Raw genomic sequence first — 25,716 nt, forward strand, 5'->3', positions numbered from 1 at the left:
AAAAGAAGGTAATTACAATGTATTTAAAACCATTCCTCTTCAAAGTTCTCATCCTCAGAAAAAAAAAAAAAAAAAAAAAAAAAAATTAGATGTTAACTCAATTTGTTGGGATAATATTTTATAATATATACATATATCAAATCATTACATTGTACACCTAAAACTAGATTAGCTCTGCTAATCTGCTCACCTAATGGAACCAGTAAAATGATAACCAATGAAAAGCTCTGGAAACAGTCCCAAGGACAAAAGAAGAAACATCTATTCAACATGTAGAAAAATTCAGTAAGAAAGGAGAGATCTGTGGTTTTTAAACCAAGATCTGTTCCTTATTACCCACTATGAGTGAGGCAAAGACTCCTCTCCAGAGGAGAGAACTTGACTTGCCTTGACTGCAGAACACAAAGTTTCCTTTCACTGAAGCTCCCTGTTGGAGGGCTTTCTTCTGAGGAGCAGCAGGACTTCAGCTTACCTCATCCTGGCCCCAGGTACATATTGCTAAGTCCCAGGCAAGTGATGTCAAGAGATGGGCGTTCCCTTCTTCTGACAATCCCCCAATTTGTGGAACAAAGGCTATACCTTGGACACAATGCCACTGAGAAAACTGGAGTCCTGATCACAATTGCCCTGCCTTGTGAGGTGGTGGTTCCACCAGCAGGAGAAGCAAGCCAAGAGGATAACAGGCTCCTGCCCAGCCTCCCACTCTTGCCTTCATTGAGTGCTCAGCTTCTAGAGCAGGGGTGTCATTCAGAGAGAGGCTTGCCATTGACCTTATTACCCCCAGAGCTCCAGAGCTATCTGAGGGTAGAAACAGGTAATTAACAGTTTGTAATCTCTTCCCAAAGGAACTGATTTCATTTGCAATAGAGCATGGAGAAGTTCAAGCTCTCGAGAACTGTGGAGGATGTGATGAAAGGCAACTGGAAGAAGATTTCTGGATTTAATAAAAATACAACCTAGATAATAGGCCAGACAGCTTACAGGAGAGAACTGAGACATAAATAAGCTGAGAGGAACCCTCCTATGGTCAGAACAAATACTAAAAGTAGACCCTCGGAACTATTCCTTCAAAGAAGCCACAATCAGGAGTGCTTGGGTGGCTCAGCTGGTTGAGTGGCTAACTCTTGATTTCAGCTCAGGTCATGATCTCACGATTCATGAGATCAAGACCCTCACTGGTCTCTGTGCTGAGCATGGATTCTGTTTGGGATTCTCTCCCTCTCTCCCTCTCTCTCAATGCCCGCCCCACCCCTGCCTTGTGCACTTTCTCTCTCTCCCTCAAAATAAACATTAAACAAAAAAACAAACAAGAATCCAATAATCAGCAAAGCTATCTTTCAGAAATGCAGTCAAAATAAAGTCTTTACCAGATAAACAAAAATGGAGAGAATTTGTTGCCAGCAACAGTGTGTTGCCTTACAACAGATTCTAAAGGAAGTTCCTTATAAAAAGGAGGAAAAAGAAACAAAACAATGATGTCCACTCTTGAAAGCTATTTTACTAGAGGCTCTAATGAGGGAAATTAAGAAGAAAAAGAAATACAAGGCATCCAGACTGTAACAGCAGCAATCATCTCTATGTAGATGACATGATCGTTTATATAGCAAATCCTAAGAAATTTACCTACAACTATTAGAACTAAATAATGAGTTCAGCAAAGGTGCAGGATATCAAATCAACAGAAAAATCAGTTGCATTTATATAAATTACCAATGAACAATCCAAAAAATGAAATTAACAATTCCATTTACAATAGCTTAAAAAAAATGCTTAGGAATAATTTTAACAAAAGAAGTGCCAAGTTTATACTCTAGAAACCACACAACATTGTTGAAATAAAGAAGGTCTAAATAAATGGGAAAACATCTCGTGTCCATGGATCAAAAGATTTAACACATCATTAAGATGGTAATACTCTTAAACTGACCTATACATTCAATGCAATCCCTATCAGAATCTCATTGGACTTCTTTATAGAAACTGATAAGTTGAATTCCAAAATTCACGTGGAATTATAAGGGACCCAAATAGTCAAAATAATCTTTAAAAAATAGAACAAAATAATAGTAATGACACTTCCTGGTTTCAAAACTTATTACAAATCAATAGTAACCAAAACAGTGTGACTGGCATATGCAAAGACATACAAATTAATGGAACAGAATTGAAAGTACAGAAAAAACCTACACAGTGGTCAACTGATTTTCAAATGGGTGCCAGAACCATTCAATGGGGGCGGGAAATGGTCTTTTCAACAAATGGTACTGGAACAAATGGATAGCCATATGCTAAAGAATGAAAATGGGAGGCTTACATCATAACAAAATTGACTCAAAATGGATCAAAGACCTAAAGTTAAGAGGTTAAACTATCAAACACTTAGAAAAAGATACAGAGATAAATCTTTATGATCAAAGGTTTGGTAAAAGATTCTTAAATACGACACCAAAAGCACAAACAACATTAAAAATAAAGTGGACCTCACCAAAACTAAAAACTCGTGCTTCAGGGACCCCTGAGTGGCTCAGTTGGTTAAGCGTCCAACTTCAGCTCAGGTCATGATCTCACAGCTCCTGAGTTGGAACCCTGTGTCGCGCTCTGTGCTGACAGCTCAGAGCCTGGAGCCTGCTTCAGATTCTGTGTCTCCCTCTCTCTCTGACCCTCTCCCGCTCATGCTCTGTCTCTCTCAAAAATAAATAAACATTTATTTGTAACATTTTTTGTAAATACTTAAAAAAAGGGGTGCCTGGGTGGCTCAGTCGGTTGGGCATCCAACTTTGGCTCAGGTTATGATCTCGCAGTCTGTGAGTTTGAGCCCCGCGTCGGGCTCTGTGCTGACAGCTGACAGCTTAGAGCCTGGAGCCTGCTTCAGATTCTGTGTCCGTCTCTCTCTGCCCCTCCCCCGCTCTCACTGTGTGTCTCTCTCTCAAAAATAAAAACATAAAAAGAAAAATTTTAAATACTTAAAGAACTTGTACTTCATAGGGCAATCATCAAGAATGTGAAAAGACAACAAAAAACAATGGCAGGAAATATTTGCAAATCATATATATAACAAGGGTTTAATATCTAATATATATAAACTGAAAAAAAACTCTTTACAACTCAATGATAAAAAGACAAATAACTCAATTTAAAAGTGGGTAAAGAGGGGCGCCTGGATGGCTCTGCTGGTTGAGTGTCTGACTCTTGATTTCAGCTTAGGTCATGATCTCAAGGTTTGTGGGATGAAGCCCTCTGTCAGGCTCTGTGCTGACAATGTGGAGCCTGGTTGGAATTTTCTCTCGCTCTCTCTTACCCATCCCTGACATGCACACACACGTGTTTTCTCTCTCTCTCAAAATACATAAACATTAAAAAAAAAAAAAAAGTGGGCAAAGGATGTAAATCTTTCTTTCTTTCTTTCTTTCTTTCTTTCTTTCTTTCTTTCTTTCTTTCCTCCCTCCCTTCCATTTTCTTTCTTTTTTCTTTCTTTCTTTCCTTCCTTCCTTCCTTCAAGGAGGATAAAGGGCCAATATGCACAGGAAAAGATGCTTGACATTATTAGTCATCAAAGAAATGCGAATCAAAACCACAATGAAATACCACTTCACACAAATTAAGAGGGCTAGAATCTTAAAGTCAGAGAATAACAAGTATTGGAAAGGATGCAGAGAAATTGAAACCCTCATACACTAATGGTGGAAATGTAAAATGGTGTAGTCATTTTGGGAAACAGTCTGTAGCTTCTCAAACAATTATACATAGAGTTACCATACAACCGGGCAATCCCTCTCCAAGGTATATACACAAGAGAATTGAATACCTAAAAACTTATACACGAATGTTTTCCACAGAATTATTCTTAACAGCCAACAGGCGGAAAAAATCCAAATGTATATCGATGGACAAATGGATAAACAAAACGGGAAATATTATTTGGCCATAAAAAGGAATGAAGTACTAATACATGTGTGAATCTTGAAAACATTGTTAAGTGAAAGAAACCAGTCACACGAGGCCACATATTATAGGAGACCATTTATATGAAAATCTAGAATACAGAAATCTAGAGATAGTAGATTAGTGGTTGTTTAGAGCTGGAGAGGTTGCCTTAGGGAGTAATGAATGATAGCTAAAGGTTACAGAGTTTCTTTTCGAAGTGATGAAACTGTTCTAAAATCAACTGTAGTGATGGTCACACATATCTTTGACTATACTAAAATACCTTACTCTGGATGGGTTATTTCAATGGTATGTGAATTATATCTCAATAAAGCTGCTTTTAAAAATTCCAGAGTATTTTTAAAAAGGAAAACATTATCATTCTTTCTTGAAAACACACATAACATTAAACTAAAGCCTAATAAAGACTGAACGCAAAAATAAAACTACAGACCAACTTCCCAAAACTACCAATACATTGTATTATTAATACCTCATACTAGGATAAATTCCAAAATATTTAAATATGAAAAATGTGACCTGTGACTAAAAATCTAGAAGCGGTAAAGATTACACAGATAAATTCAACTATATAGAAACAAAAAAGATCTACACAGAAGTCCCCACAAATAAAGTCAACAGACAGACAAACTTGGAAGAAAATCTCTGCAAGTCATGAAACACACAAAAGTCTTGCTAATTACCCTAATAAAATTCCCAGAAATTGATGAGAAAAATACCACTGTAGTGGCGTGAATGAATGAATACAGACTGTACACAAAAACATATAAATAGTTGAAACATACAGTTGTTCAAATTCATGCTCGCTATGAGAAATGAAAATAAAACAACACTGAGAAGATGAAATACTTAAGTATAAAACAAAACACGTACAAAATTTGTACTGTACTGTAAAACACTGATGAAAGAAGTGAAAGAAGACCTAAAGAAATGGAGAGACACACTGTTCATGAACTGGACAACTCAACACAATTTCAATTCTTCCCAAACTGATCTGCAGGTTTAATGGAATTTCTAGGAAAATCCCAGTAAGGTTTTAGTACACACAGGAACATTTAATCTTAAATTTATATAGAAAGGCAATAAAACTAGCATAGCTAGAATAATTTTGAAATAGAAAGATAAAGTGGAAGAAATCACTCTATATACATTACAGCTTACTATATAGCTATAGTAAAAGAGATAAACACAAAGATCAATGGAACAAATGGAGTACCTAGAAATAAACCTACACATATGCCAAACTGATTTCTAACAAAGACGCTTTGCAAAACAAGAGTTTTGAGAGCCTTTTCAACAAAGGGTGCTAAAGCAATTATACCCACAGGCAAAAAAATAACCTTATCTAAACCCCACACTTTATACAAAAATTAACTCAAAATAGATCATGATTTAAATATAAAAAATAAAACTATGTGACTCTTAGAGAAAAAAATAGAAAAATGTTAAAACCTAGAACTAGGCAAAGTTCTTTGAGTTGATACCAAAAACATAATCCATAAAAGGAAAAATTAACAAACTGGACTGAATCAAAATCTATTATGAGTGAACAACCCAGAGCTATTATTGGGATTTTGTTAATAACACACTCCTCCTATAACTATGTTGGTTAGATTTCTTAAAGCAGTCATGGCATAAGACTCCACAACTGAGGAACTGAAGACTCACGGGGAAAATAGGGTTAAAAGACTAAGGTTTGAGTCACTCTAGAAAAGCTTTTATATTAAAAGCATTTTTACATGAAGTAAGAGAATCCAAACAACATAATATATAATATCTTACAGCTTTTATTAGCCATACTAGATTTTGTATAATTAACCATACCTTGCTCCCCAGAAATTTTTTAGTATCTCCCACCACTCCTATTCAAAGAGATGATTACAAATTCACTTTTGGAATAAGATAAGCATTACCCTGATACCAAAACCAGGCAAAGACACCAGAAAAAAAATTCTGATGAACATGGATGCAAAAATCCTCAATAAAATACTAGCAAACTGAATCCAACAATACATTAAAAAAGTCATTCACCACCATCAAGTGGGATTTATTCCCTGGGATGCCAGAGTAATTCAACATTCGCAAATCAATGTGATACATCACATCAATAAGAGAAAGGATAAGAACCATATAATCATCTCAAAGATGCAGAAAAAGCACACCATCCATTCATGATAAAAGCCCTCAGCATAATAAAGGCCATTATGTGAAAAACCCACAGCGAACATCATCCTCAGTGGGGAAAAACTGAAAGCTTTCCCTGTAAGGTCAGGAACAAGACAAGGATGTCCACTCTCCCCACTTTTATTCAACATAATACTGGAAGTCGTAGCCACAGCAATTAGACAACAAAAAGAAATAAAAGGTATCTAAATCGGTAAGAAAGAAGTCAAACTTTCATTATGTGCAGATGACATGACCCTCTGAAAAACTGCACCAAAACAACAGCTAGAACTGATAAACAAATTCAGTACAGTCACAGGATACAAAATCAGTTTATAAAAATCTGTTGCATTTCTAAATACCAATAATGAAGCTGCAGAAAAAGAAATTAACAGAACAATCTCATTTATAATTTCACCAAAAACAGTAAGATAACTAGCAACAAACCTACCCAAAGAGGTGAAAGACCTATACTCTGAAAACATAAAACACTGATGAAAGAAACTGAAGACACAAAGAAATGGAAAGACATTCCATGCTCATGGATTGAAAGAACAAATATTGCTAAAATGTCTTTACTACTCATAGCAATCTGCACATTTAATGCAATCCCTATCAAAATACCAACAGCATTTTTCACAGAACTAGAACAATCCTAAAATTTGTATAGAACCACAAAAGATTCCTAATAGCCAAAGTAGTCTTGAAAAGGAAAAAAAGCAAAGCCAGAGGCTTCACAATGAATTCATAACTCAAGTTATATTACAAAACTGTAGTTATCAAAACAGTATAGTACTGGCACAATAGAGACACATAGATCAATGGAACAGAATAGAAAACTCCAAAATAAACCCACAATTATATGGCCAATCAATCTTTGGCAAAGAAGGAAAGAATATCCAATGAGAAAAAAGTCTCTTCCACAAATGGTATTGGGAAAACTGGACAGGAACATGCAAAAGAATAAAACTGGACCACATTCTTAAATCATACACAAAAATAAATTGAAACAAATTGAGGACCTAAATGTGACAACTGAAACCATAAAAATCCTAGAAGGGAACATAGGCAGCAACTTCTTTGACATCAGCTGTAGCAACTTTTTTCTAGATAGGTCTCCTGAGGCAACGGAAACAAAAGCAAAAATAAACTTGGGGACTACATCAAATTAAAAAGCTTCTGCACAGTGAAGGAAACAACAAAACTAAAAGGCGGCCTACAGAATGAGAGAAGATATTTGCAAATGACATATCTGATAAAGGGTTAATATCCAAAATATATAAAGAAGTTCTAAAACTCAGTACCGAAAAATCAAATAATCCAATTAAAAAATGGGCAGAAGACATGAACACTTCTCCAAAGATATCCAGGCAGCCAACAGACACATGAAAAGATGCTCATCGTCACTTATCATCAGGGAAATGAAATATCTCCTCACTACAATGAGATATCACCTCATGCCTGTCAGAATGGCTAAACTAAAAACGCAAGAAACACCAACTGTTGGTGAGGATGTGGAAAAAAGAACTTTTGTGCACTACTGGTAGGAACGCAAACTGGTGCAGCCACTGTGGAAAACAGTATGCGAGTTCCTCAAAAAATTAAAAAAAGAACTAAAAAATTAAAAGAAGAAAATAAAAAAAAGAACCCTAGGGTCTAGTAATCACACTATTGGGGGTTTTTAACCAAAGAATACAAAATCCTAACTGTAAAAGGATACATGCACTCCCTCCCATGTTTACTGCAGTATTATTTTCCATAACTGTGGAAGCAGCCCAAGTGTCCACTGATACATGAATGGATGAAGGAAGTGTACAAACACACACACACACACACACACACACACACACACACACACACAGGAATATTATCCAGCCATAAAGAAGAATGAACTCTTGCATTTACAACATGGATGGAGCTAGAAAATATAATGCTTAACAAAATAAGTTAGTCGGAGAAAGATAAATGCTGTATGATTTCACTGAAATGTGGAATTTAAGAAATAAATCAATAAAGGGAAAAAGACAAACTAAGAAACAGACTGTTCATTATAGAGAACAAACTGATGGTTACCACAGCAGAGGGAGGGTAGGTGGATGGGTTAAATAGATGTTGGAGATTAAAGAGTACACTTGCTGTGATAAACACTGGGTGATGTATGGAACTGTAGAATCACCATATTGTAGACCTGAAACTAATATTACACTGTATGCTAACTAACTGGAGTTAAAATAAAAACTTAAAGAGGGCACCTGGGTGGCTCAGTTAAGCGTCTGACTCTTGATTTCAGCTCAGGTCATGACATCATTGTTCATGAGATTGAGCCCCTTGTCGGGCTCTATGCTGACAGTGAGGAACCTGCTTGGGATTCTCTCTCTCCCTCTCTCTGTGCCTCTCCCTGCTATCTCTTTTTCTCTCTCTCTCAGAATAAATAAATACACTTTAAAATAAAAAAAAAACATAAAACCTCTTTAAAAATAATAATAAAAACTTAAAAAAAAAGAAATCCCGCCACTTGCAACAACATGGATGGACTTTGAGGGCATTATGCTAAGTGAAATAAGACACAGAAAGACACACACTGCATGATCTTACTTATATGTAGAATCTTTTTAAAAAAATGGATTCATACATATAAAGAATATTGGTGATTGCCAGAGGCAGGGGGTGGAAAGTTGGCCAAAATGTAGTCAAAAGGTCTAAGCTTCCAGTTATAAGGTAAATAAATCCTGAGGATGTAACATACCGTATGGTGACTGTAGTTAACAATACTATAGTTACTGCAGTAACTATACCGTAGTAACTGTACTGTATTTGAAAGTTGCTTAGAGAATAAATCTTAAAAGTTCTCATCACAAGAAAAAAATGCGTAACTATGTTTGATAATGGATGTTAACTAAACTCATTGTAATCACTTTGAAATATATAAATAAATCATTATGTTGTATATCTATAAGTAATACAATGTCGTATGTCAATTATATCTCAAAAACTAATAATAAAATATTCCCATCAAAAACCAAAACAAAGCTGAAAATGTTGGCATCTTCCAAATGCTTCTTCTACTACCAAATAAAGTCCAGATTCATTAGAGGAAAAAAAACCATCCACTTTCATTTCTTAAAGATGTACCTATTAACAGTCTTTTTAATTTCCCTGTGTTTGAGCCTCCACCCTACCTGCCTTTTTATTCAATACTTTTATGATTCAATAACTTCAAATAATTGATTCTTACTTCTGAGTTCCCACTGCCCTGGAGATGCTTTCAGTAAACTGCTAAACCGTTATTCCACAAACCACAAACTTCTTCTCTGTACACAATGTCCTACAATCTCAGCACCTCTGCTTGTACAATTTTAAGCCAAATTCATAAAATGGCATTCTAACACAGAACTCTCCAGACTAATTTTTCAACTGCCTACTTTCTATAATCCCAATGCATCCAGAGTATAATTCTAAAAACTGGGTTGTTTCCTCAGCTTCTTTATCTCCCTGGAGAGTCCAGGGGAAATAACTGCTACGGCTGAGCAAACTGCTTTTTTTTCTCATTTCTATTCCCAAGCTCCAGTTCTTTCTACATATGTATTTCCAACAGGAGGCTCTCAAAATATATTTTAGAATTAAAATTCTGGGGCTTGAGGAAACTATATCCATGTAAACGAGCAGTCTTCAGAGAAGTAGCGATTGGGGAAGAATTACATATTGTAAACATTTTCCAGTTACCTGACTCCTGTTTGATTTGAATGGTAGGCTTGATACCAGGTGGCAAAGGAGACTGCTGAGGCTGTTGCTGATGAGATACTGGAGCAGGCTGGGCCACCTGCTGCTGGGTCTGTTGCTGCACTTGATGTAACTGCTGCTTAGGAGACTGTTGATGCTGTTTAGGAAACTGTGCAAGAATCTGAGTTGGGGCACCCACTAAACTTTTGGGGGAAGGAAGTCTGGTCGATGCCATTTTGATCGCTGATGTAGATACGCCTGTAGAAGAGTAAGGGGAAAAGAACTTATTTAACAGTAAAGCATACTTAAAGATACTTCTTTTAAAAATTTTTTTTAATACATTTAAAAAAAATTTTTTTTAACGTTTATTTATTTTTGAGAGAGAGACAGAACATGGGCAAGGGGGACGGACAGAGAAGAGGAGACACAGAAGCTGAAGCAGGCTCCAGGCTCTGAGCTGTCAGCACAGAGCCCGACGCGGGGCTCGAACTCACGAACTGTGAGATCATGACCTGAGCTGAAGTCGGACCCTCAACCGACCGAGCCACCCAGGCGCCACTAAGATACTTCTTATACTAGGTAAATCGATAAAAGCAATGACTTATTAAGCACCTATTAAATGTCATATATAACATATGGTATTTTATATATTCGCTGTACAGTCCTCAAACCTTGCAAGGGAGGCATGATTGCTCTCACACTCAAAAAAACTGATTTCCCTTGGTGGACAGTTAGAATGAAAGAAACACAGAATCAGGAAGGATATTCACACATGTCTCTCAGGAAATTTTCTGTTAGAAAATACAGGTTCTTAATGTGAATAATAAAAGAATAGTCAAACTAAGTTTTGAATTTTATTTGTAATACATTTTTTTAAATATTACTTTTCAAGTTCTGGTAAGTCAATTTAAACAAGACATGAGAAAATATCTCACACTGAAACATTCATCTTTTGAACTTTTCAGCATGACAAAGTAGTTTTTCTAGGTCTCATTTCTGATAATCTATAAATTAAAGTCATTTCTTGAGAACTCTGTCATTAAATAATCTGTGAAAATTACAAGTGGGCATACTCAATACATCCACAGAAAAAAAATTCTTTTTTTTCCACATTTATTTATTTATTTATTTATTTATTTATTTTATTTTATTTTTTTTTTAATTTACATCCAAGTTAGCGTATAGCACAACAATGATTTCAGGGGTAGATTTCTTAACACAGCAACAAAATTCTGATTGATATAAGGTAGTAAGACATTGCTTCTTAGTATAATGCTAATATTAGCAGTATGCATAGGTAAGGAGTACCAGTAATCAGTAATTTTCTTATAATTCTTCAACAACTCAACAGGACTTTTATCTGTAAATGAATTAATTTTCCTAATGCCCTGGAATATAACTCATCATATCAACTTTTTGAGCACTGCTGGAATGAAATGAAACTCATAAATAGCCGAATTATCAAATTCTTAGGCTATTTCACACCTTCTTCTTTCACACCCCCAACATGACAATTACTTTGTATTACAGAAAAAATTTTAAATACCACATTCTTATGTAAAATGCTTGTGGAGAATGATAAAGACAGAAAAGATACCTTGAAAAGTGATTCTGACTCCTAGGACCTCAGCTTCCCCCATTTGTTGAATTGCCCTACAAGTCTCCAAGCAGGAGACTGTTGCTGTGCATATCAGGTAAAATCACAGATTGAGGACTGACAGGCAAAAGGTGTAATTAGAATCCCCTGGAGGGCTTAACTACATTACTTACACATTCTCCCACCTCACTCAACCCTATCCATCCCCAAATACTAATATTTTGGTGACATATGTGTGTTATACTGCTTAGTTGTGCTGAACTAGATTATCTCTGGAGCCCCATTCAGCACCAACGTTTTATGATTCAAGGAGCATAATGTTTTATACGAGTGATAGATAACTATTTTTAAAAGCTCTAACCTTTATATTGAATTTATAATGAACTCTTGTATTAACTGTGGTAAATTGTGCACATGAGAAACTCCCTATGTTCTCCATATAGTTTTTTATGGTAAAAGTATCTGGTATAAAAGTAGTCAGGATAACTTTAGAATCAGAGAATTATGTTCACATTGTACCTTCAACTCACAAACACATTAACAGCTGTATGATCTGATTAAAGTACTTAAACTCTCTGAGTATGTGTTCATTCAGTAAAAACTTACTGAGCATACACCTTATGGTAGATCTTCGGGAAACTAAATTGTATCCATGAAACAGTCCCTACCTTCAGAAAGGTTACAAGAGAAGATAATCAAATGATTATACAGATTTACCATTACAAACTGTAATAAATGCTATTTTTGTTTTAACAAGTAGAAAATTCTCTTCATTTTGTCCTTGCTTCCCAAACAATTCAGTGCTAAAGCCATCAGCTGGTACAACACAGCTAAGCAGAAGAGTGGCTTAGCATGAAATGTCAGAGCCCATTGCAGAAACTGGACTAGCATGGAAGTCAATAAGATGAGGAGGGTGTCAATGCTGGAGAAACTCAGGGGATACCATGCATATAGCTTTAGAGCCCAAGTAAGATACAGAGGGGTTCCATGAGTGTGAGCCACCTAATAGTCTCAAAGCTTGAGCAGAATGTCCACAGGAAGGGGTGGCTAAGGTAAGGTCAGAACCCAAACTAAGTGAAAAGGTCTTCTGGATGGGAGGGCAGCCTGCCATAGGTGTCAGCCTGCCTTAGGTGTCAGTTGAGTAGGGTGAGAGTGGCATCCATGCAAAAGGGTGACATGGGCAGGGTGTCAGAAACAGGTGTGGTGATGCAGGACTTTGCAGAATGTCAGAGCCTGAGTGAAGATAGGAAGGCATATGCAAAAGCATAGAGGTGGGGGCAGTAACAGCAATGACAGACTGGCTGCATACTGGGAAACTGACAAAATAAGTACATATATGAAAGATAATAGAAATTAGGTTTTTTACTATCAAAGAAGGGAATGGAGAAAACTACAGTTGTTTAATTAAAATTAGACATAGCAATATGAACCCATAGTTTTCCATATATAGAAATAAATATAGATGTAAACATGTGAGTGTGAATATAAATGTACACACAGGTGCTTTTGCACGTGTACACATACACGCATGCCCATACTTGCACACACACACAACATAGTAGTAGCATATCTAGCACCGAGATTTTAGCTTCTAATTATCACTTTCCATGAAAAGGAATCACGGTTCCTTGGAAAAATGGCTCACCCAGGGCTAGAGTAGGAAAAGTACAAGATGCGCTTGCTAAATATAAAAGACTTTTTACTCCTTGTATGTAATTTCTTTAAAAGAAAATTGTTTAAAGCAAAAATAGTCAACAATGCAATCTGGGGCTTATAACATATAGAATTTAAATGTAGGACAACCATAGCACAGTATGAAAGAGAAAAAAAGTATACTATTCTAAGATTCTAATACAATATAGGAAGTGGTATATTACCTGAAGACAGGCTGTTATAAATTAAAAATCCATATTGTAAGTTCTAGAGCTCAGTTCTCAACTAAGGGCAGCCTGCCCCCTCCTACCCCCAAAGCTGGCAATTACTAAAGACACTTTTCACGGTCATGACAGGGGGTGTGCTTAGTATCTAGTAAGCAGAGGTCAGAAATGCTGTTAAACATCCTCTAATGTACAGGTCAGCCTTTCATAGCAAAGAATTATCTGGTCCAAAATGTCCATAGGTGGAGGTTGAGACCCAACTCTAGAGAAACTACTTAAAAAGTATATATTAAAAAAAGTAAATATACACACATGTATATTTAAGAAGCCAACAGAGGACATAAAATGGTATCCTTTTTAAAAAAAAAAATCAATAAATCTAAAAGATGAGAAAAAAGGGAAAAGGAAACAAAGAACAGAGGATGAATAAAAAACAATTACCAAGATAGTAGACTTGAACTCAATCATATTGATAATTACATTAAATGTAAATGGACTAAATAATTCAATTAAAAGGCAGAGATGGCCAAATTGGATTAAAAAAAAAGACAACTATACAATGTTCATGAGATGCATTTTATTTATTTTTTATATGTTTAATTTTGAGAGAGAGAGAGAGAGAGAGCGCGCGCGTGCACAAGAAAGTGTGTGTGAGCAGGACAGGAGCAGAGAGAGAGAGGGAGAGAATTCCAAGCAAGCTCCACACTGTCAGCAGAGCCCGATGCAGGGCTGGATCCCACCAAGTGTGAGATCACAGCCTGAACTGAAATCAAGAGTAGGACACTTAACCAGCTGAGCCAACCCAGGCACTCCAAGAGATGCATTTTAAATGCAAAGGGCGGATGGGTTAAAAGTAAAAGGATGAAAAAAGATATATTGTGCAAACACTAATTATAAGAAACCTGGAGTGGCTACAGAAAAGGTAGACATCAAAACAAGAGGTATTACCAGAGAAAAAGAGCAACGCTTTATAATAAAAAGAAGGTCATTTCATCAAGATACCAAAGTCAACTACACTTCAATAATAAAATTTTTTTTTAAGAAAGACAACAATCCTGGGGCGCCTGGGTGGCTCTGTCAGTTGAGCAGCTGGCTTTGGCTCAGGTCATGATCTCACAGTTTGTGAGTTCAGGCTCCACTTTGGGCTCGCTGCTGTCAGTGCAGAGCCTGCTTCAGATCCTCTGTCCCCTTCTCTCTCTGCCCCTACCCTGTTCACTCTCTCTCAAATGTTTCTTTAAATAAACATTAAAAAAAAAAAAGAACAACAATCCTAAATGTGCATGCATCTACCTAATAGCAGCTCAAAATACAAAAAATAAAAAATGACAGTGTTAAAAAGAGAAATGCACAAGGCCACAATTATAGCTGGAGATACTTACACTCCTCTCTCAGTAAGTGATATTATAAGCAGACCAAAAAAAAAAAAAAAAAAAAGATAAAAGATTATTTGAACAATTCTATGAACCAATTTTATCTTATTGATGCGTGTAACATAAGACCAAGTGAAAAACTAATTGTTCTAAAATCATTTATTAAATAATCTAATGCAATATACATGCTTGGTTGTCTGATTAATTTTTTTTCCTCCTCCTTCCTCTTTTCTAACAAAAACCTATTTCTCCTCTCAAAAGGATCTACCTTCCTGGGCACTGGAATGTATTTTTATGGAAGGCTGGCCCCACGCCAGCTCTAAAGGGCAATTTCTAATTGATCTAATAAGTCAGTCATGATGGCCCCATTCCTCTCACCAGGGATTACTTTAGGCTAGGTGTATGACAGTTGTGGCCAAAAAGACATGAAGGGAATCTTCTGGGAAAGGTTTTCTCTTTCCTAAGAGAGACTCACAAAAGGGGACTGTCTCTTATTCCTTTGCTGGTTTTTGTATATGCATGTGGTACATGGAATTGCTGCACTCATGCTGCAACCACGATATGAGCTACCTGAGAAAAAAGCTGATACACCAAGGAAAGAAGAGAAGAAAGGTGAAAAGAAATTTCTTGATATAACCTAACTGGAATTTCTCTGCCTCTGGACTTTTACTTTTATGAGATAATAAATTTTCTTCTTTTAAAAACCACTCAGTCAGATTTATGTAAAGTAATTTAATTACTTATCGAATTTTGTAATTCAACTTATATATTAATAATCCAGGGCTCTGTAAAATTTATTAAACATCTGAATGCGAAAGAATATAGACTGCTGTGAATACCACTGACATAACAGTCCACATTTGGAGGAATTAAATATAGTTCAGGCCACACTGGTAATTCTGAATGAACATGAAATACTTAAGAGTCTTAACATGAGCCCCAAAGAAAGTGAAGCCCAAAACACATCAAAATACCAAAGTCATACAAGTGAAGGGGAAAGAAGATACATAACTGTAGGAATATTACCTGTGTTTTGTCTTACAGAGATTAAAGGGGGAAAAAAGGTATTAAACAACTGGCTAGTTAAATATTATTCCATTCAAAAATTTGTTTAATCTTAGAAGTTATACTCCCTCGCCCCCATTTTTAAAAAAAAAATTTTTTTTAACGTTTATTTATTTTTGAGACAGAGAGAGACAGAGCATGAAGGGGGGAGGGGCAGAGAGAGAAGGAGACACAGAATCGGAAGCAGGCTCCAGGCTCTGAGCCATCAGCCCGGAGCCTGACGCGGGGCTCGAACTCACGGACCGCAAGATCGTGACCTGAGCTGAAGTCGGACGCTTAACCGACTGCGCCACCCAGGCGCCCCTCGCCCCCCATTTTTTATAAACAGGAGGAACAAAAACTTAATAGTGGACACATACTAGTGAACTATTCCAAGAGGATATAGTTCAGGGAGCTAAAATATAACACTTAGCAACCTCTATAAAAAAAAAAACAACTGCAACCTTCTGATTTGGTAATCCTGCTCCTGAAAGCTGGTTCTGATCAAAGAGAGGGTTCAATTAAATTCACAAAGGTGTATAGGTAAAAAAAGGCTACAGGTAGATCTCTAACATCAAAATCTGGAAATACACCAAACATCCAACATTAAAAGAATAATTTAATAAACTGTAATAGTAATAGAAATATTAAATAGTATTGAAAAACTTAGGATAGTTTAGAAAAATAGAAGAATGTTATATGGAAAAATGTATGATTCCAAATGGAAAACAGGTTTTTTATTCCAAATAAATAAAAAATATTATTCAAATAGGTAAAAAGGCATTAATAAATACATAAAATGGAAAGTGCTATTGTGATAGAGTGGTAGGATTACTGATGGACTTTTGTTCACTAGAATCATTTAATCCATTAATACTTTTAGGATTTAAAAAATTTAAATGATACACGAGGACCACATTTGAATTGACGGGGTTGAGGGATTTCCTAAGGAAAGGGTTTCATGAAACAGAAATGGAAAACAGGATCTGCATTCAGGATGAGTCTAAAGAAAATAAATACAGTGAAGAGAAGAGCAGTATTTAGTGGATACAATTGAAAACAATATGTTATTTAGGTTAAAGTGGGGTCAAGGACAGAAAATAAAAGGTCAGTGGAAGACAGACACAGTATTGGGTAAATAATTCATGAAGTCCACAAAAGAATATGAGGAGAAGAATGAGACGAAAGAAAATTTCTCTCACCAAAATATGAGAAAAGACAATGGCAATAGGATTTAACTGAAAAATAGGTAGAATAAAAGGTAGAAAGGTCACAGTAATCAACCTGTGTAATAAACAATAGCCTACTTTGCCTTAAGAGGAACAAGATTTAAGAGATATAAATCATATAGATTTAAGAGATAACAAAAAAAAAAGCTATGCAATCTACAGGAGAAAAAAGGGGAGGAATCAAATATGAAGCAGTCATCTAAAATAAACTACTTCATTCTATACACATAAGGCATATTTTAACTACCACCTTTTTTGGTATTACCAGCACCAGACTTATAACTACCAAATAAAAATTCTCTCTCCCAACACTAAAGTGTCCAGGTGTCTATATATATGTTACCTTTTATCAAACAAAGAGGGAATATGATATATACAAATTTGCTTACATATTTAAAAAATGGAAGGACAAATAAGAAACTAACTAAAGGAAAAAAAGGTTACCAATCAGGGAAGGACAAAACAGGGTGTAAGAACCATAAATAACAGACAGATTTCTAAAAACACACCTTGTTTTGTGGATTTGACTCTGGAACATAAACTTCTATGCAATTATAAATTACGGAAAAATATTTTAAATTGCAATCAGTAAAAACAAAACAAAATGAAACAAATTAACCTAACCATATATTAAATTAGAGGTTAAGTATAAGGAAAAAGGTCATTTCAAGTGACTTTAAAATACACTAATTTGACTATATATCCTTAGTGAGGATATCCTAAGAACCAAAAGAACCATAATAATCTTAAATTCTGTTCAATGATTGTATTGTTAGTCATACTGATTTTGTTATTCTGAAACTATTATATATTACAGGATAAATCAAATATATAACTTTACTGTCAGAAACCAGGATTTTCAGTAAAAGGAGAAAAAAGATACAATTATACAAACAAAAACAAAGAAGTTAAAAATCCTTAATTCTAAATTGGAATTGATAATCAGTATAAACTGATGATGTATTTCCTCCTTAAAAAAAGGACTCTAGTTCTGTCCACAGAAAAGATTTAGAAATAATGACCAATCCAGTAGCAATGATCATCCCCATGGTGCCCAGACTATGGTATCTAAACACCATTTCTCACTAAGAAACGAGGGCTCCTTAAAAAATGTGTAATTCCAAATCTGGGGCAGAAAATGTAGAAGATGAACCCAGAACATCTTGTCATATCACAAAATAAGGGCTATTAAGGACTACTGTGGTTGCGTCAAAAGAATTTAGGAACGAACTTGAAGAAATTCCCACTGTAATGATGGGAAAATTTGAGCACCAAAATTTAATATCTGCAACTGAGGTGCCTGAGTGGCTCAGTCGGTAGAGCATCTGACTTCAGTAAGGTCATGATCTTGTGGTTCGTGGGTTTGAGCCCCATGTTGGGCTTTGTGCTGACAGTAAGAAGCTTGCTTTGGATTCTCTGTCTCCCTCTCTCTCTGCCCCTCCCTTGCTCATGCTCACTCTCTCTCAAAAATAAATAAGTATTAAAAAAAAGAATATCTGTAATAGATTAATAGACATGAAAAATCTTAACATGGAGAAAAAAAATTTCACTGATCACTGAACCTACTCATCTGAAAACAAAAGATAGAAGGAAATACTCAGGCATTTATCCTGCTTTTCCTATATGAACTATACTCAGAGTAACCAATGGTAATAAGGCAAAGTTCTTCTTTAAGAATTCCACCTAATAAATGAAGAAAATAAAGATAAAATACATTTTGCAAATACCAATAAAATAATGACTGAGGCAAAGACTATCAATAGCTGTTTTAATAAACAGTTGGTAATACTTATACCTACTGATCAATGTTAGTATTGTTAAAGAAAGAAATCAGACATTACGTGCCTCCTAAAGGGATACAACAGGAAGTACACGATACCACTTATAAAATGTTTAATCCCCCATCTCCAAAAACAATCAGACTTAAATCTGATCAAGCTTCTGGATTAACTACTAGTTTTATAGAAATACATGGAACAGGAAAACTTTTTGAACCATATCATGGGGATAAACATCAGCAAAACCCAGACTATGGGAAACTCTCAGGAAAAATGACCGATTTCTTCAACAAATGAATTGCAAAGGAAAAAAAAAAAGAGACTTATTAAGTTAAAAAAGACATAACCAGGGGCGCCTGGGTGGCGCAGTCGGTTAAGCGTCCGACTTCAGCCAGGTCACGATCTCGCGGTCCGTGAGTTCGAGCCCCGCATCAGGCTCTGGGCGGATGGCTCAGAGCCTGGAGCCTGTTTCCGATTCTGTGTCTCCCTCTCTCTCTGCCCCTCCCCCGTTCATGCTCTGTCTCTCTCTGTCCCAAAAATAAATAAAAACGTTGAAAAAATTTAAAAAAAAAAAAAAAAAAAAGACATAACCATATCAATCAATATGTGGACCCTGTTTGGATCTCAATTAAAATTTGGGGGGGGGGAGCGCTTGGGTGGCTCAGTTGGTTAAGCATCCAACTCTTGATTTCGGCTGAGGTCATGATCTCACAGTTCATGAGTTCGAGTCCTGTATCGGGCTCTGTGCTGACAGTACAGAGCCTTCTTGGGATTCTCTGTCTCCCTTTCTCTCTGCCCCTCCCCTGCTCATGCTGTCTGTCTTCTGTCTTTCTTTGTCTGTCTCTCTCAAAATGAATAAATGAACTTAAAAAAAAATTTTTATGACATAATCAAGAAAATTAGGAGAAGAATTGAATATTTTATTATATCAAGAAATAACTGTTGGGGCGCCTGGGTGGCGCAGTCGGTTAAGCGTCCGACTTCAGCCAGGTCACGATCTCGCGGTCCGTGAGTTCGAGCCCCGCGTCGGGCTCTGGGCTGATGGCTCAGAGCCTGGAGCCTGTTTCCGATTCTGTGGCTCCCTCTCTCTCTGCCCCTCCCCCGTTCATGCTCTGTCTCTCTCTGTCCCAAAAATAAATAAACGTTGAAAAAAAAAAAAATTAAAAAAAAAAAAAAAAGAAATAACTGTTAAAAATTCTAGGTGACAGTAGCACTGTGAGTTGTGATCTTTTTTTAGGGATACATCAGTAGAATTTATAGCTGAATTTATGTAATATCTGGGATCTGCTTCCAAACACTCCAGGTCAAGGGTGTATGAAGAAAAACAGTGGATTCAGGTGAAACAAGACTGACCATATTCTGCCCATCTCTGAAGCTGGGCAATGGGCACATGCAGGTTCATTTTACTAGTCTCTCTACTTCAATATGACTGGAATTTTCCATAATAAAAAATGTTTTAAATTTTCCTTTCTTCTAGATAACAAACTCAAAATAACCATTCTAATCAGAAGAATTTTCAGAATTCCCATATTATAAATATTAAGGAGTTCCTTTTCCTTCCCAGAGCATAAGCCAATCATACACAACCCCCCTACGCCCTACCTTTGGAACCACCTCTATACTTATAAACATGGAATCACCCGCCAAGTTACTGCTACTAAAACTCTTACCCACTCCACCACCAGCTGCCTCTACAAGAATAACCAGAGACAGATACATCAACTCTAAAACAGCCTGTCTCCTGTCTCCAGTCTCCAACAGAAGCAGACACTGAATGCCCTTGTTTCCCAGGTACACACAGAGAAGCTGCTACAGAAGCCCTACAGAAGCCCTATAGTTTGAATGACAACTCCAGTCTGTATGTTACCACTTCCACTGACATTTATCTTTTTTAAAAGAAAATGACAACTTTTTAGCACTAATAAGTAAGTTAAATATCTCAAAGGCTCAAAAGAATCATGTAACTATATGATTATCTACATCCTTGAGTATCTACATTCACATAGTTTACTTTTATAGCTCTCATTATCTATTGAATTTCAGTGAATTTCCAAGAAATCTCTGAGAAGCCCTGTCCAGCTCCCCTATGACTACTTGAAGCTCAAAAAGATACAGGATGCTAAGAAGCAAAAGAGAAAACAGGAAGTCCAAAATTCCCAAGAATTTCAGAGGATACCTGAAAAAAACAGAGTGAAAAACAGAAGCATGGAATATTCATTTTGCCTAAAGACATTTTATTAGTAGCCAAGAGAAATACCCCTTTTATTTAAAAAAATAACATGTTCCTTTGAAGAACAGTAATATTTCTAACAGTACAATAAAACTTCAGCAAACTGTGTGATGAGTACTGGAAGAGAAAAATGTTTATCATTGGATGACAGTTTTGACACAGGTGTCACCCAGGTGCAGAGACAGGTGGCCTTTCCTTCTCTCATCTTCAAATTTTAAAATAATGAATTTGGATCATGTGTGCAACCAACATTTTCAATAAATTTTCTGTATAAAAATTCTTTCTATTTTTAATAATGCTATATTATAGTTTACTGCTGTGCAAATAGAGAGGTTGGAATTTTTTTAATTACTTAAAGTAACAAAAGAAAACTTCAAGCCTGCTATTTTCCTATTGTTGATGGAGACATTAAATAGGTGTTAGAGCCAGGAAACAATGACAGATAATTTCATATCCTAGCATTAGGGCTGTAAAGAATACTGACTGCATCGCATCTACAGTATAGCCTCTTCCTTGCCTACACAGTTATACAGAACACACTAAACATTACTAAAACAATTATGAAAAATACTTGTGTTTTTCCTATTCTAGTGCTTATATTCACTACTAGTTCATAAACTAGGATATTTCCAAGTCCCACTCTATCTTAGGTACATAATGTTCAAGTAAAACTTAATGAAAATGAATACTAAGTCCCATTCTGTATTGCTTCTGTGCTCCCCTTGAGAGATTACGATGATGGGTATGAATTCTGTACAGTACATGCTTCTCTCCCATCCCCACTTTAAGATTCATTAACACTAAGAAGAAAATTTCTGACAGTGTGCTATTTGCCTTTCATAGGGAGAAATACAAGGATATGAAAGAGAGCCAAACTTATTTAGGCTAACATGGAATTGAGATTTCTACATTTCCTTTCCTCTGCTATTATTAAGCAGCAATGGTCCTTCAGTTCAGTCTTAGTTCCCCTTAATATCTCCCATCATCCACCAATAGAGAAAAATTTAGGAGACTGGAGAAAAGGTGAATGCCATGTCCCTGAAATCATCCTCTTCCTCCTGCTTCTTATCACTGGGTAACTTACTCGTAATGTTCCTCTGAAAAACCTTGAGTAAAATATGGTTGACTTAAACAACAGAGGTTTGAACTGCATTGGGTCCATATACACATAGATTTTTTTCGATAAATACAATATGATAAATGTATTTTCTTTTCCTTATGATTTTCTGAATAACATTTTCTGTTCTCTAGCTTACTCCGCTGTAATACAGTACATAACTGTGCCTCTAACCCCTATGGTACTCAAAGGTCAATATTGCAATTTCAAGTTCTTCTTTTAAAAGTTTCATTAGAGGCACCTGGCTGGCTCAGTCAGTACAGCATGTGACTCTTGATCTCAGGGTTCTAAGTCTAAGCCCCACGTTGGTTGTAGACATTACTCAAAAAATAACAAAACTCTTTTAAAATAAGTAACAAATAAAACCTTCATTCTATTCAAGATATTTGCTTATTATGCCTTTGAAATCTGTTGTGACAGAGTTAACCTACATTTTGTAAATGTTAATTGCCTAGGTGACTAGGTACTATGCATGTGAATAAAAATATCTTGGAGTAAGCATGTTACTAAAAGAAAATAGTAAGCAACTATCTAGACATTCTCAAACTAAGGGAAGAGGAGTGGTAAATTTCTGATATAAAAGCAGGGACCTTCATACCCAAAGCAGAAAAATACACTCACATGGTTTTCTTCAAAATTCCCATATATACCACAGGGACAGAATTACATGGTGGATCACCACTCACCTTGTGCTACTGTTGACATGACCACTGATGGCGTGGAAGAAACCACAGCTGTTACTGCAACTGTACTAGGAATAGGTGATGGTGTAGAACTGCTGCTGCCACTGCTGCTACTACTGACCAGGGAGGACTGTGAAGCAGTTATAACCACTGGTGGCTTCTGGGTTGTGGAAGCAATGACTGATGTCGGTACAAGCTTAGTGACTGCTGCATAGTTATGGGATTTGGAGAGAATGTTGGGCACGAAGGTTGAACTTGGTGATGTGGTCACTATAATAACCTAAGGAAGGAAAAATAAGTTATTTTCATGAACCTACTATACTGCTAATGTATCTAGGCCCATAGTTACACATAATTCAAAAATAGCTTATGAAATACGAAGAAACAATTCATCAAAGAGAAATCTACAGCTAAAAATACATGAAAGCTTTTCTTTACTAGTAATCATCAAAATGTATTTAAAAGAAAAAACAATTTTACCAATGAAATATTTTTAAAAACAACATTCAATGCTGTAAAGATATGGTGAAATAAGCATTTCAATATACTACTTAGGGAGTATAATGGGCACAATCTTTCTAGAAAGTAATTTGGATAATCATTCCTTTATAAATATTTGTTGAGCATCTACTATGTGCCAGGCATGGTTCTAGATGCTGGGGATAGTGGAATGAACAAAACAGACAAAGCTCATACTTTCATGAAGCTAAATTCTAACAAGTAGGGAGGGAAACAATAAACAAATTAGAAAAGTAAATATATGTCACGTAGAAAATGGAAGAGACAATAAAGCAGGGTGGGAAAGAAAGCATATTGGGAGCACTGTGTTACTTTTTATAAAGTGTTCAATAAAATCTCTCTGATAAGGTAATATTTGAGCAGAAACTAGAAGGAGTGTGAACAATGTTGCCACCTTGAGGAAGTGCATCCAATGGCACAGAAAGCAGCAAATAAAATGGCCCTGAGGCATAAGCAAGCTTGGTATAGTCAATAAACTCCAAGGACCTAATGAACAGGATTAGAATTTATGACAGAGAAAGTAGCAGGAGATAGAATCAAGGAAGTCACGGGGGACTAGAGGATGTAAGCTCCTGTTGATACTATATACCCTTGGTAGATTATGATGAAAATGGCACTTTATCTCTATAGTCTCCCTTCCGAAAACCCAAAACCCTAGTCTTTTTTTTTTTTTTAATTTTTTTTTTTCAAATTTTATTTATTTTTGGGACAGAGAGAGACAGAGCATGAACGGGGGAGGGGCAGAGAGAGAGGGAGACACAGAATCGGAAACAGGCTCCAGGCTCTGAGCCATCAGCCCAGAGCCCGACGCGGGGCTCGAACTCACGGACCGCGAGATCGTGACCTGGCTGAAGTCGGACGCTTAACCGACTGCGCCACCCAGGCGCCCCCAAAACCCTAGTCTAATCATGAGAAAAACATCAGACAAATTCCAGTCGTGGGGCATCCTACAAAATATTTGACCAATATTCTTCAAGACCGCCAAACAAGAGAAGTCTGAGAAACTTTCACAGCCAAGAGGAACCTAAGAAGACATGACAAGTAAATGTACCGTGGTATCCTGGAAGAAAAAAGACAATAGGTAAAGAAATCTGAGTGAACCATGGACTTTAGTTAATCTTAATGCATCAATACTAGTTCATTAATGATAACTAATGTACCATGCTAATATAAAATGTTAAGAATAGTAGAAACTGAGTGCAGTGTATATGAAAACTCTCTGTACTATCCTCTCAATTTTTCTGTAAATCTAAAACAGTTCTCAAAAATATTTTTCAAAAAGAATTATTACTCTATCTGCTAGATGAAAAGTACAGTAGGGAAGAGGGAGTAGAAACAGGAAGACAAATAAGGACATTCCTGGTTTAAACCAAGAAGAGAGGATCACTGGCTGCAGAGGTGGTGAAAAGAAAACAGATTCTAAATATATTTAAAGGTAAAACCAACAGGATTTGCTCATATAGCTTGATACAGGAAACGGAGGAGAAAAAAGAGGCAGGAAAGAGACTTCAAGGTTAGCCTGTATGGCTGGAAAAGTTTCAGACATAGGGAGGCAAAGCACTTCATATGAGAAAGAACAGGATGGAGCAAAGGAGAAGCAGCTTGATGTATTCAAAAACAGAAAGAAAGCCAATGTAACAAAAAGCATATAGAGCAAGGAGGGGCTGGCAAAGGAAGTAGGGGCCAGATCAAATTTATAAGCCATAGTAAAGGATTTAAATTTTATATTAAGTACAATAGGAAGCCATAGGAGAATTTTAAGTGGGGAAACAACAAAATGTGATTTATATTTTAAAAGATCATTCTAGCTGCTATGCTATTCCAGCAAGAATGGAAGCAGTGAGACTAGTAAAGAAACTACTGCGGTAGACCAGGAATAATAGAGGCTGCTTGGACTGGGGTGTTAGTAGCAGAAATAAAGAGAAGTGATCGCATTCAGATTATTTTCAGAGGTAGTCAATAGGACTTGTTGACGTAGGGACATGGTAGGCCTAAGGAAACTAACGAAATCAAGATGAACTCCTAGAGCTAATGTGCACTAGCTAATTTAAATCTCCCCCAAATCCTATGACACGGATGCTATTATTATCCCCATTTTACAGTTGAGGACATAAAAATAATTTACAAATCTATAGTATCACAGTTTTATTCTGGGGGACTATAATGGTGGTATGGTGATACCCAAAACAGAGCAGAGTGTCTTTTTCTTCTTTCACCAAAATTACCTCTACCTACCTAGGGCAGAAAATTGTTTTAAAAAATCCAAAGAAATTAAGGGAGAAATTCTCTTTTATTTTCCTATTAGTCCTAAAGAAGGCCCAATGTTAAATCAGTCAAAATTTACCGAGTATGTCCGTACTCAGTACCTACATATCAAAGAAGCTTTGACTATATCATCATTATGTATTTGTAGTATCACAGAGAATTATAAGATGTAACTACAT

At 36.2% G+C, this 25,716-nt stretch overlaps 1 protein-coding gene across 13 annotated transcripts in view; it reads right to left on the reverse strand.

Annotated features, from left to right (window-relative positions):
* Positions 1–25,716, reverse strand: part of EMSY (EMSY transcriptional repressor, BRCA2 interacting) — a 90,892-nt gene that overhangs the window by 39,308 nt on the left and 25,868 nt on the right. For all 13 annotated transcript variants that reach the window (XM_030331513.1, XM_030331518.1, XM_030331506.1 and 10 more), the window contains 2 exons: positions 22,757–23,033; positions 9,832–10,086 (listed from right to left, as the gene is read on the reverse strand). In XM_030331513.1, the coding sequence (XP_030187373.1) occupies positions 9,832–10,086; positions 22,757–23,033 (532 nt within the window). The remainder of the gene's footprint in view (positions 1–9,831; positions 10,087–22,756; positions 23,034–25,716) is intronic.

The sequence above is a fragment of the Lynx canadensis genome, chromosome D1 (genome assembly GCF_007474595.2).
Source record: "Lynx canadensis isolate LIC74 chromosome D1, mLynCan4.pri.v2, whole genome shotgun sequence".
Taxonomy (NCBI): Eukaryota; Metazoa; Chordata; class Mammalia; order Carnivora; family Felidae; genus Lynx; species Lynx canadensis.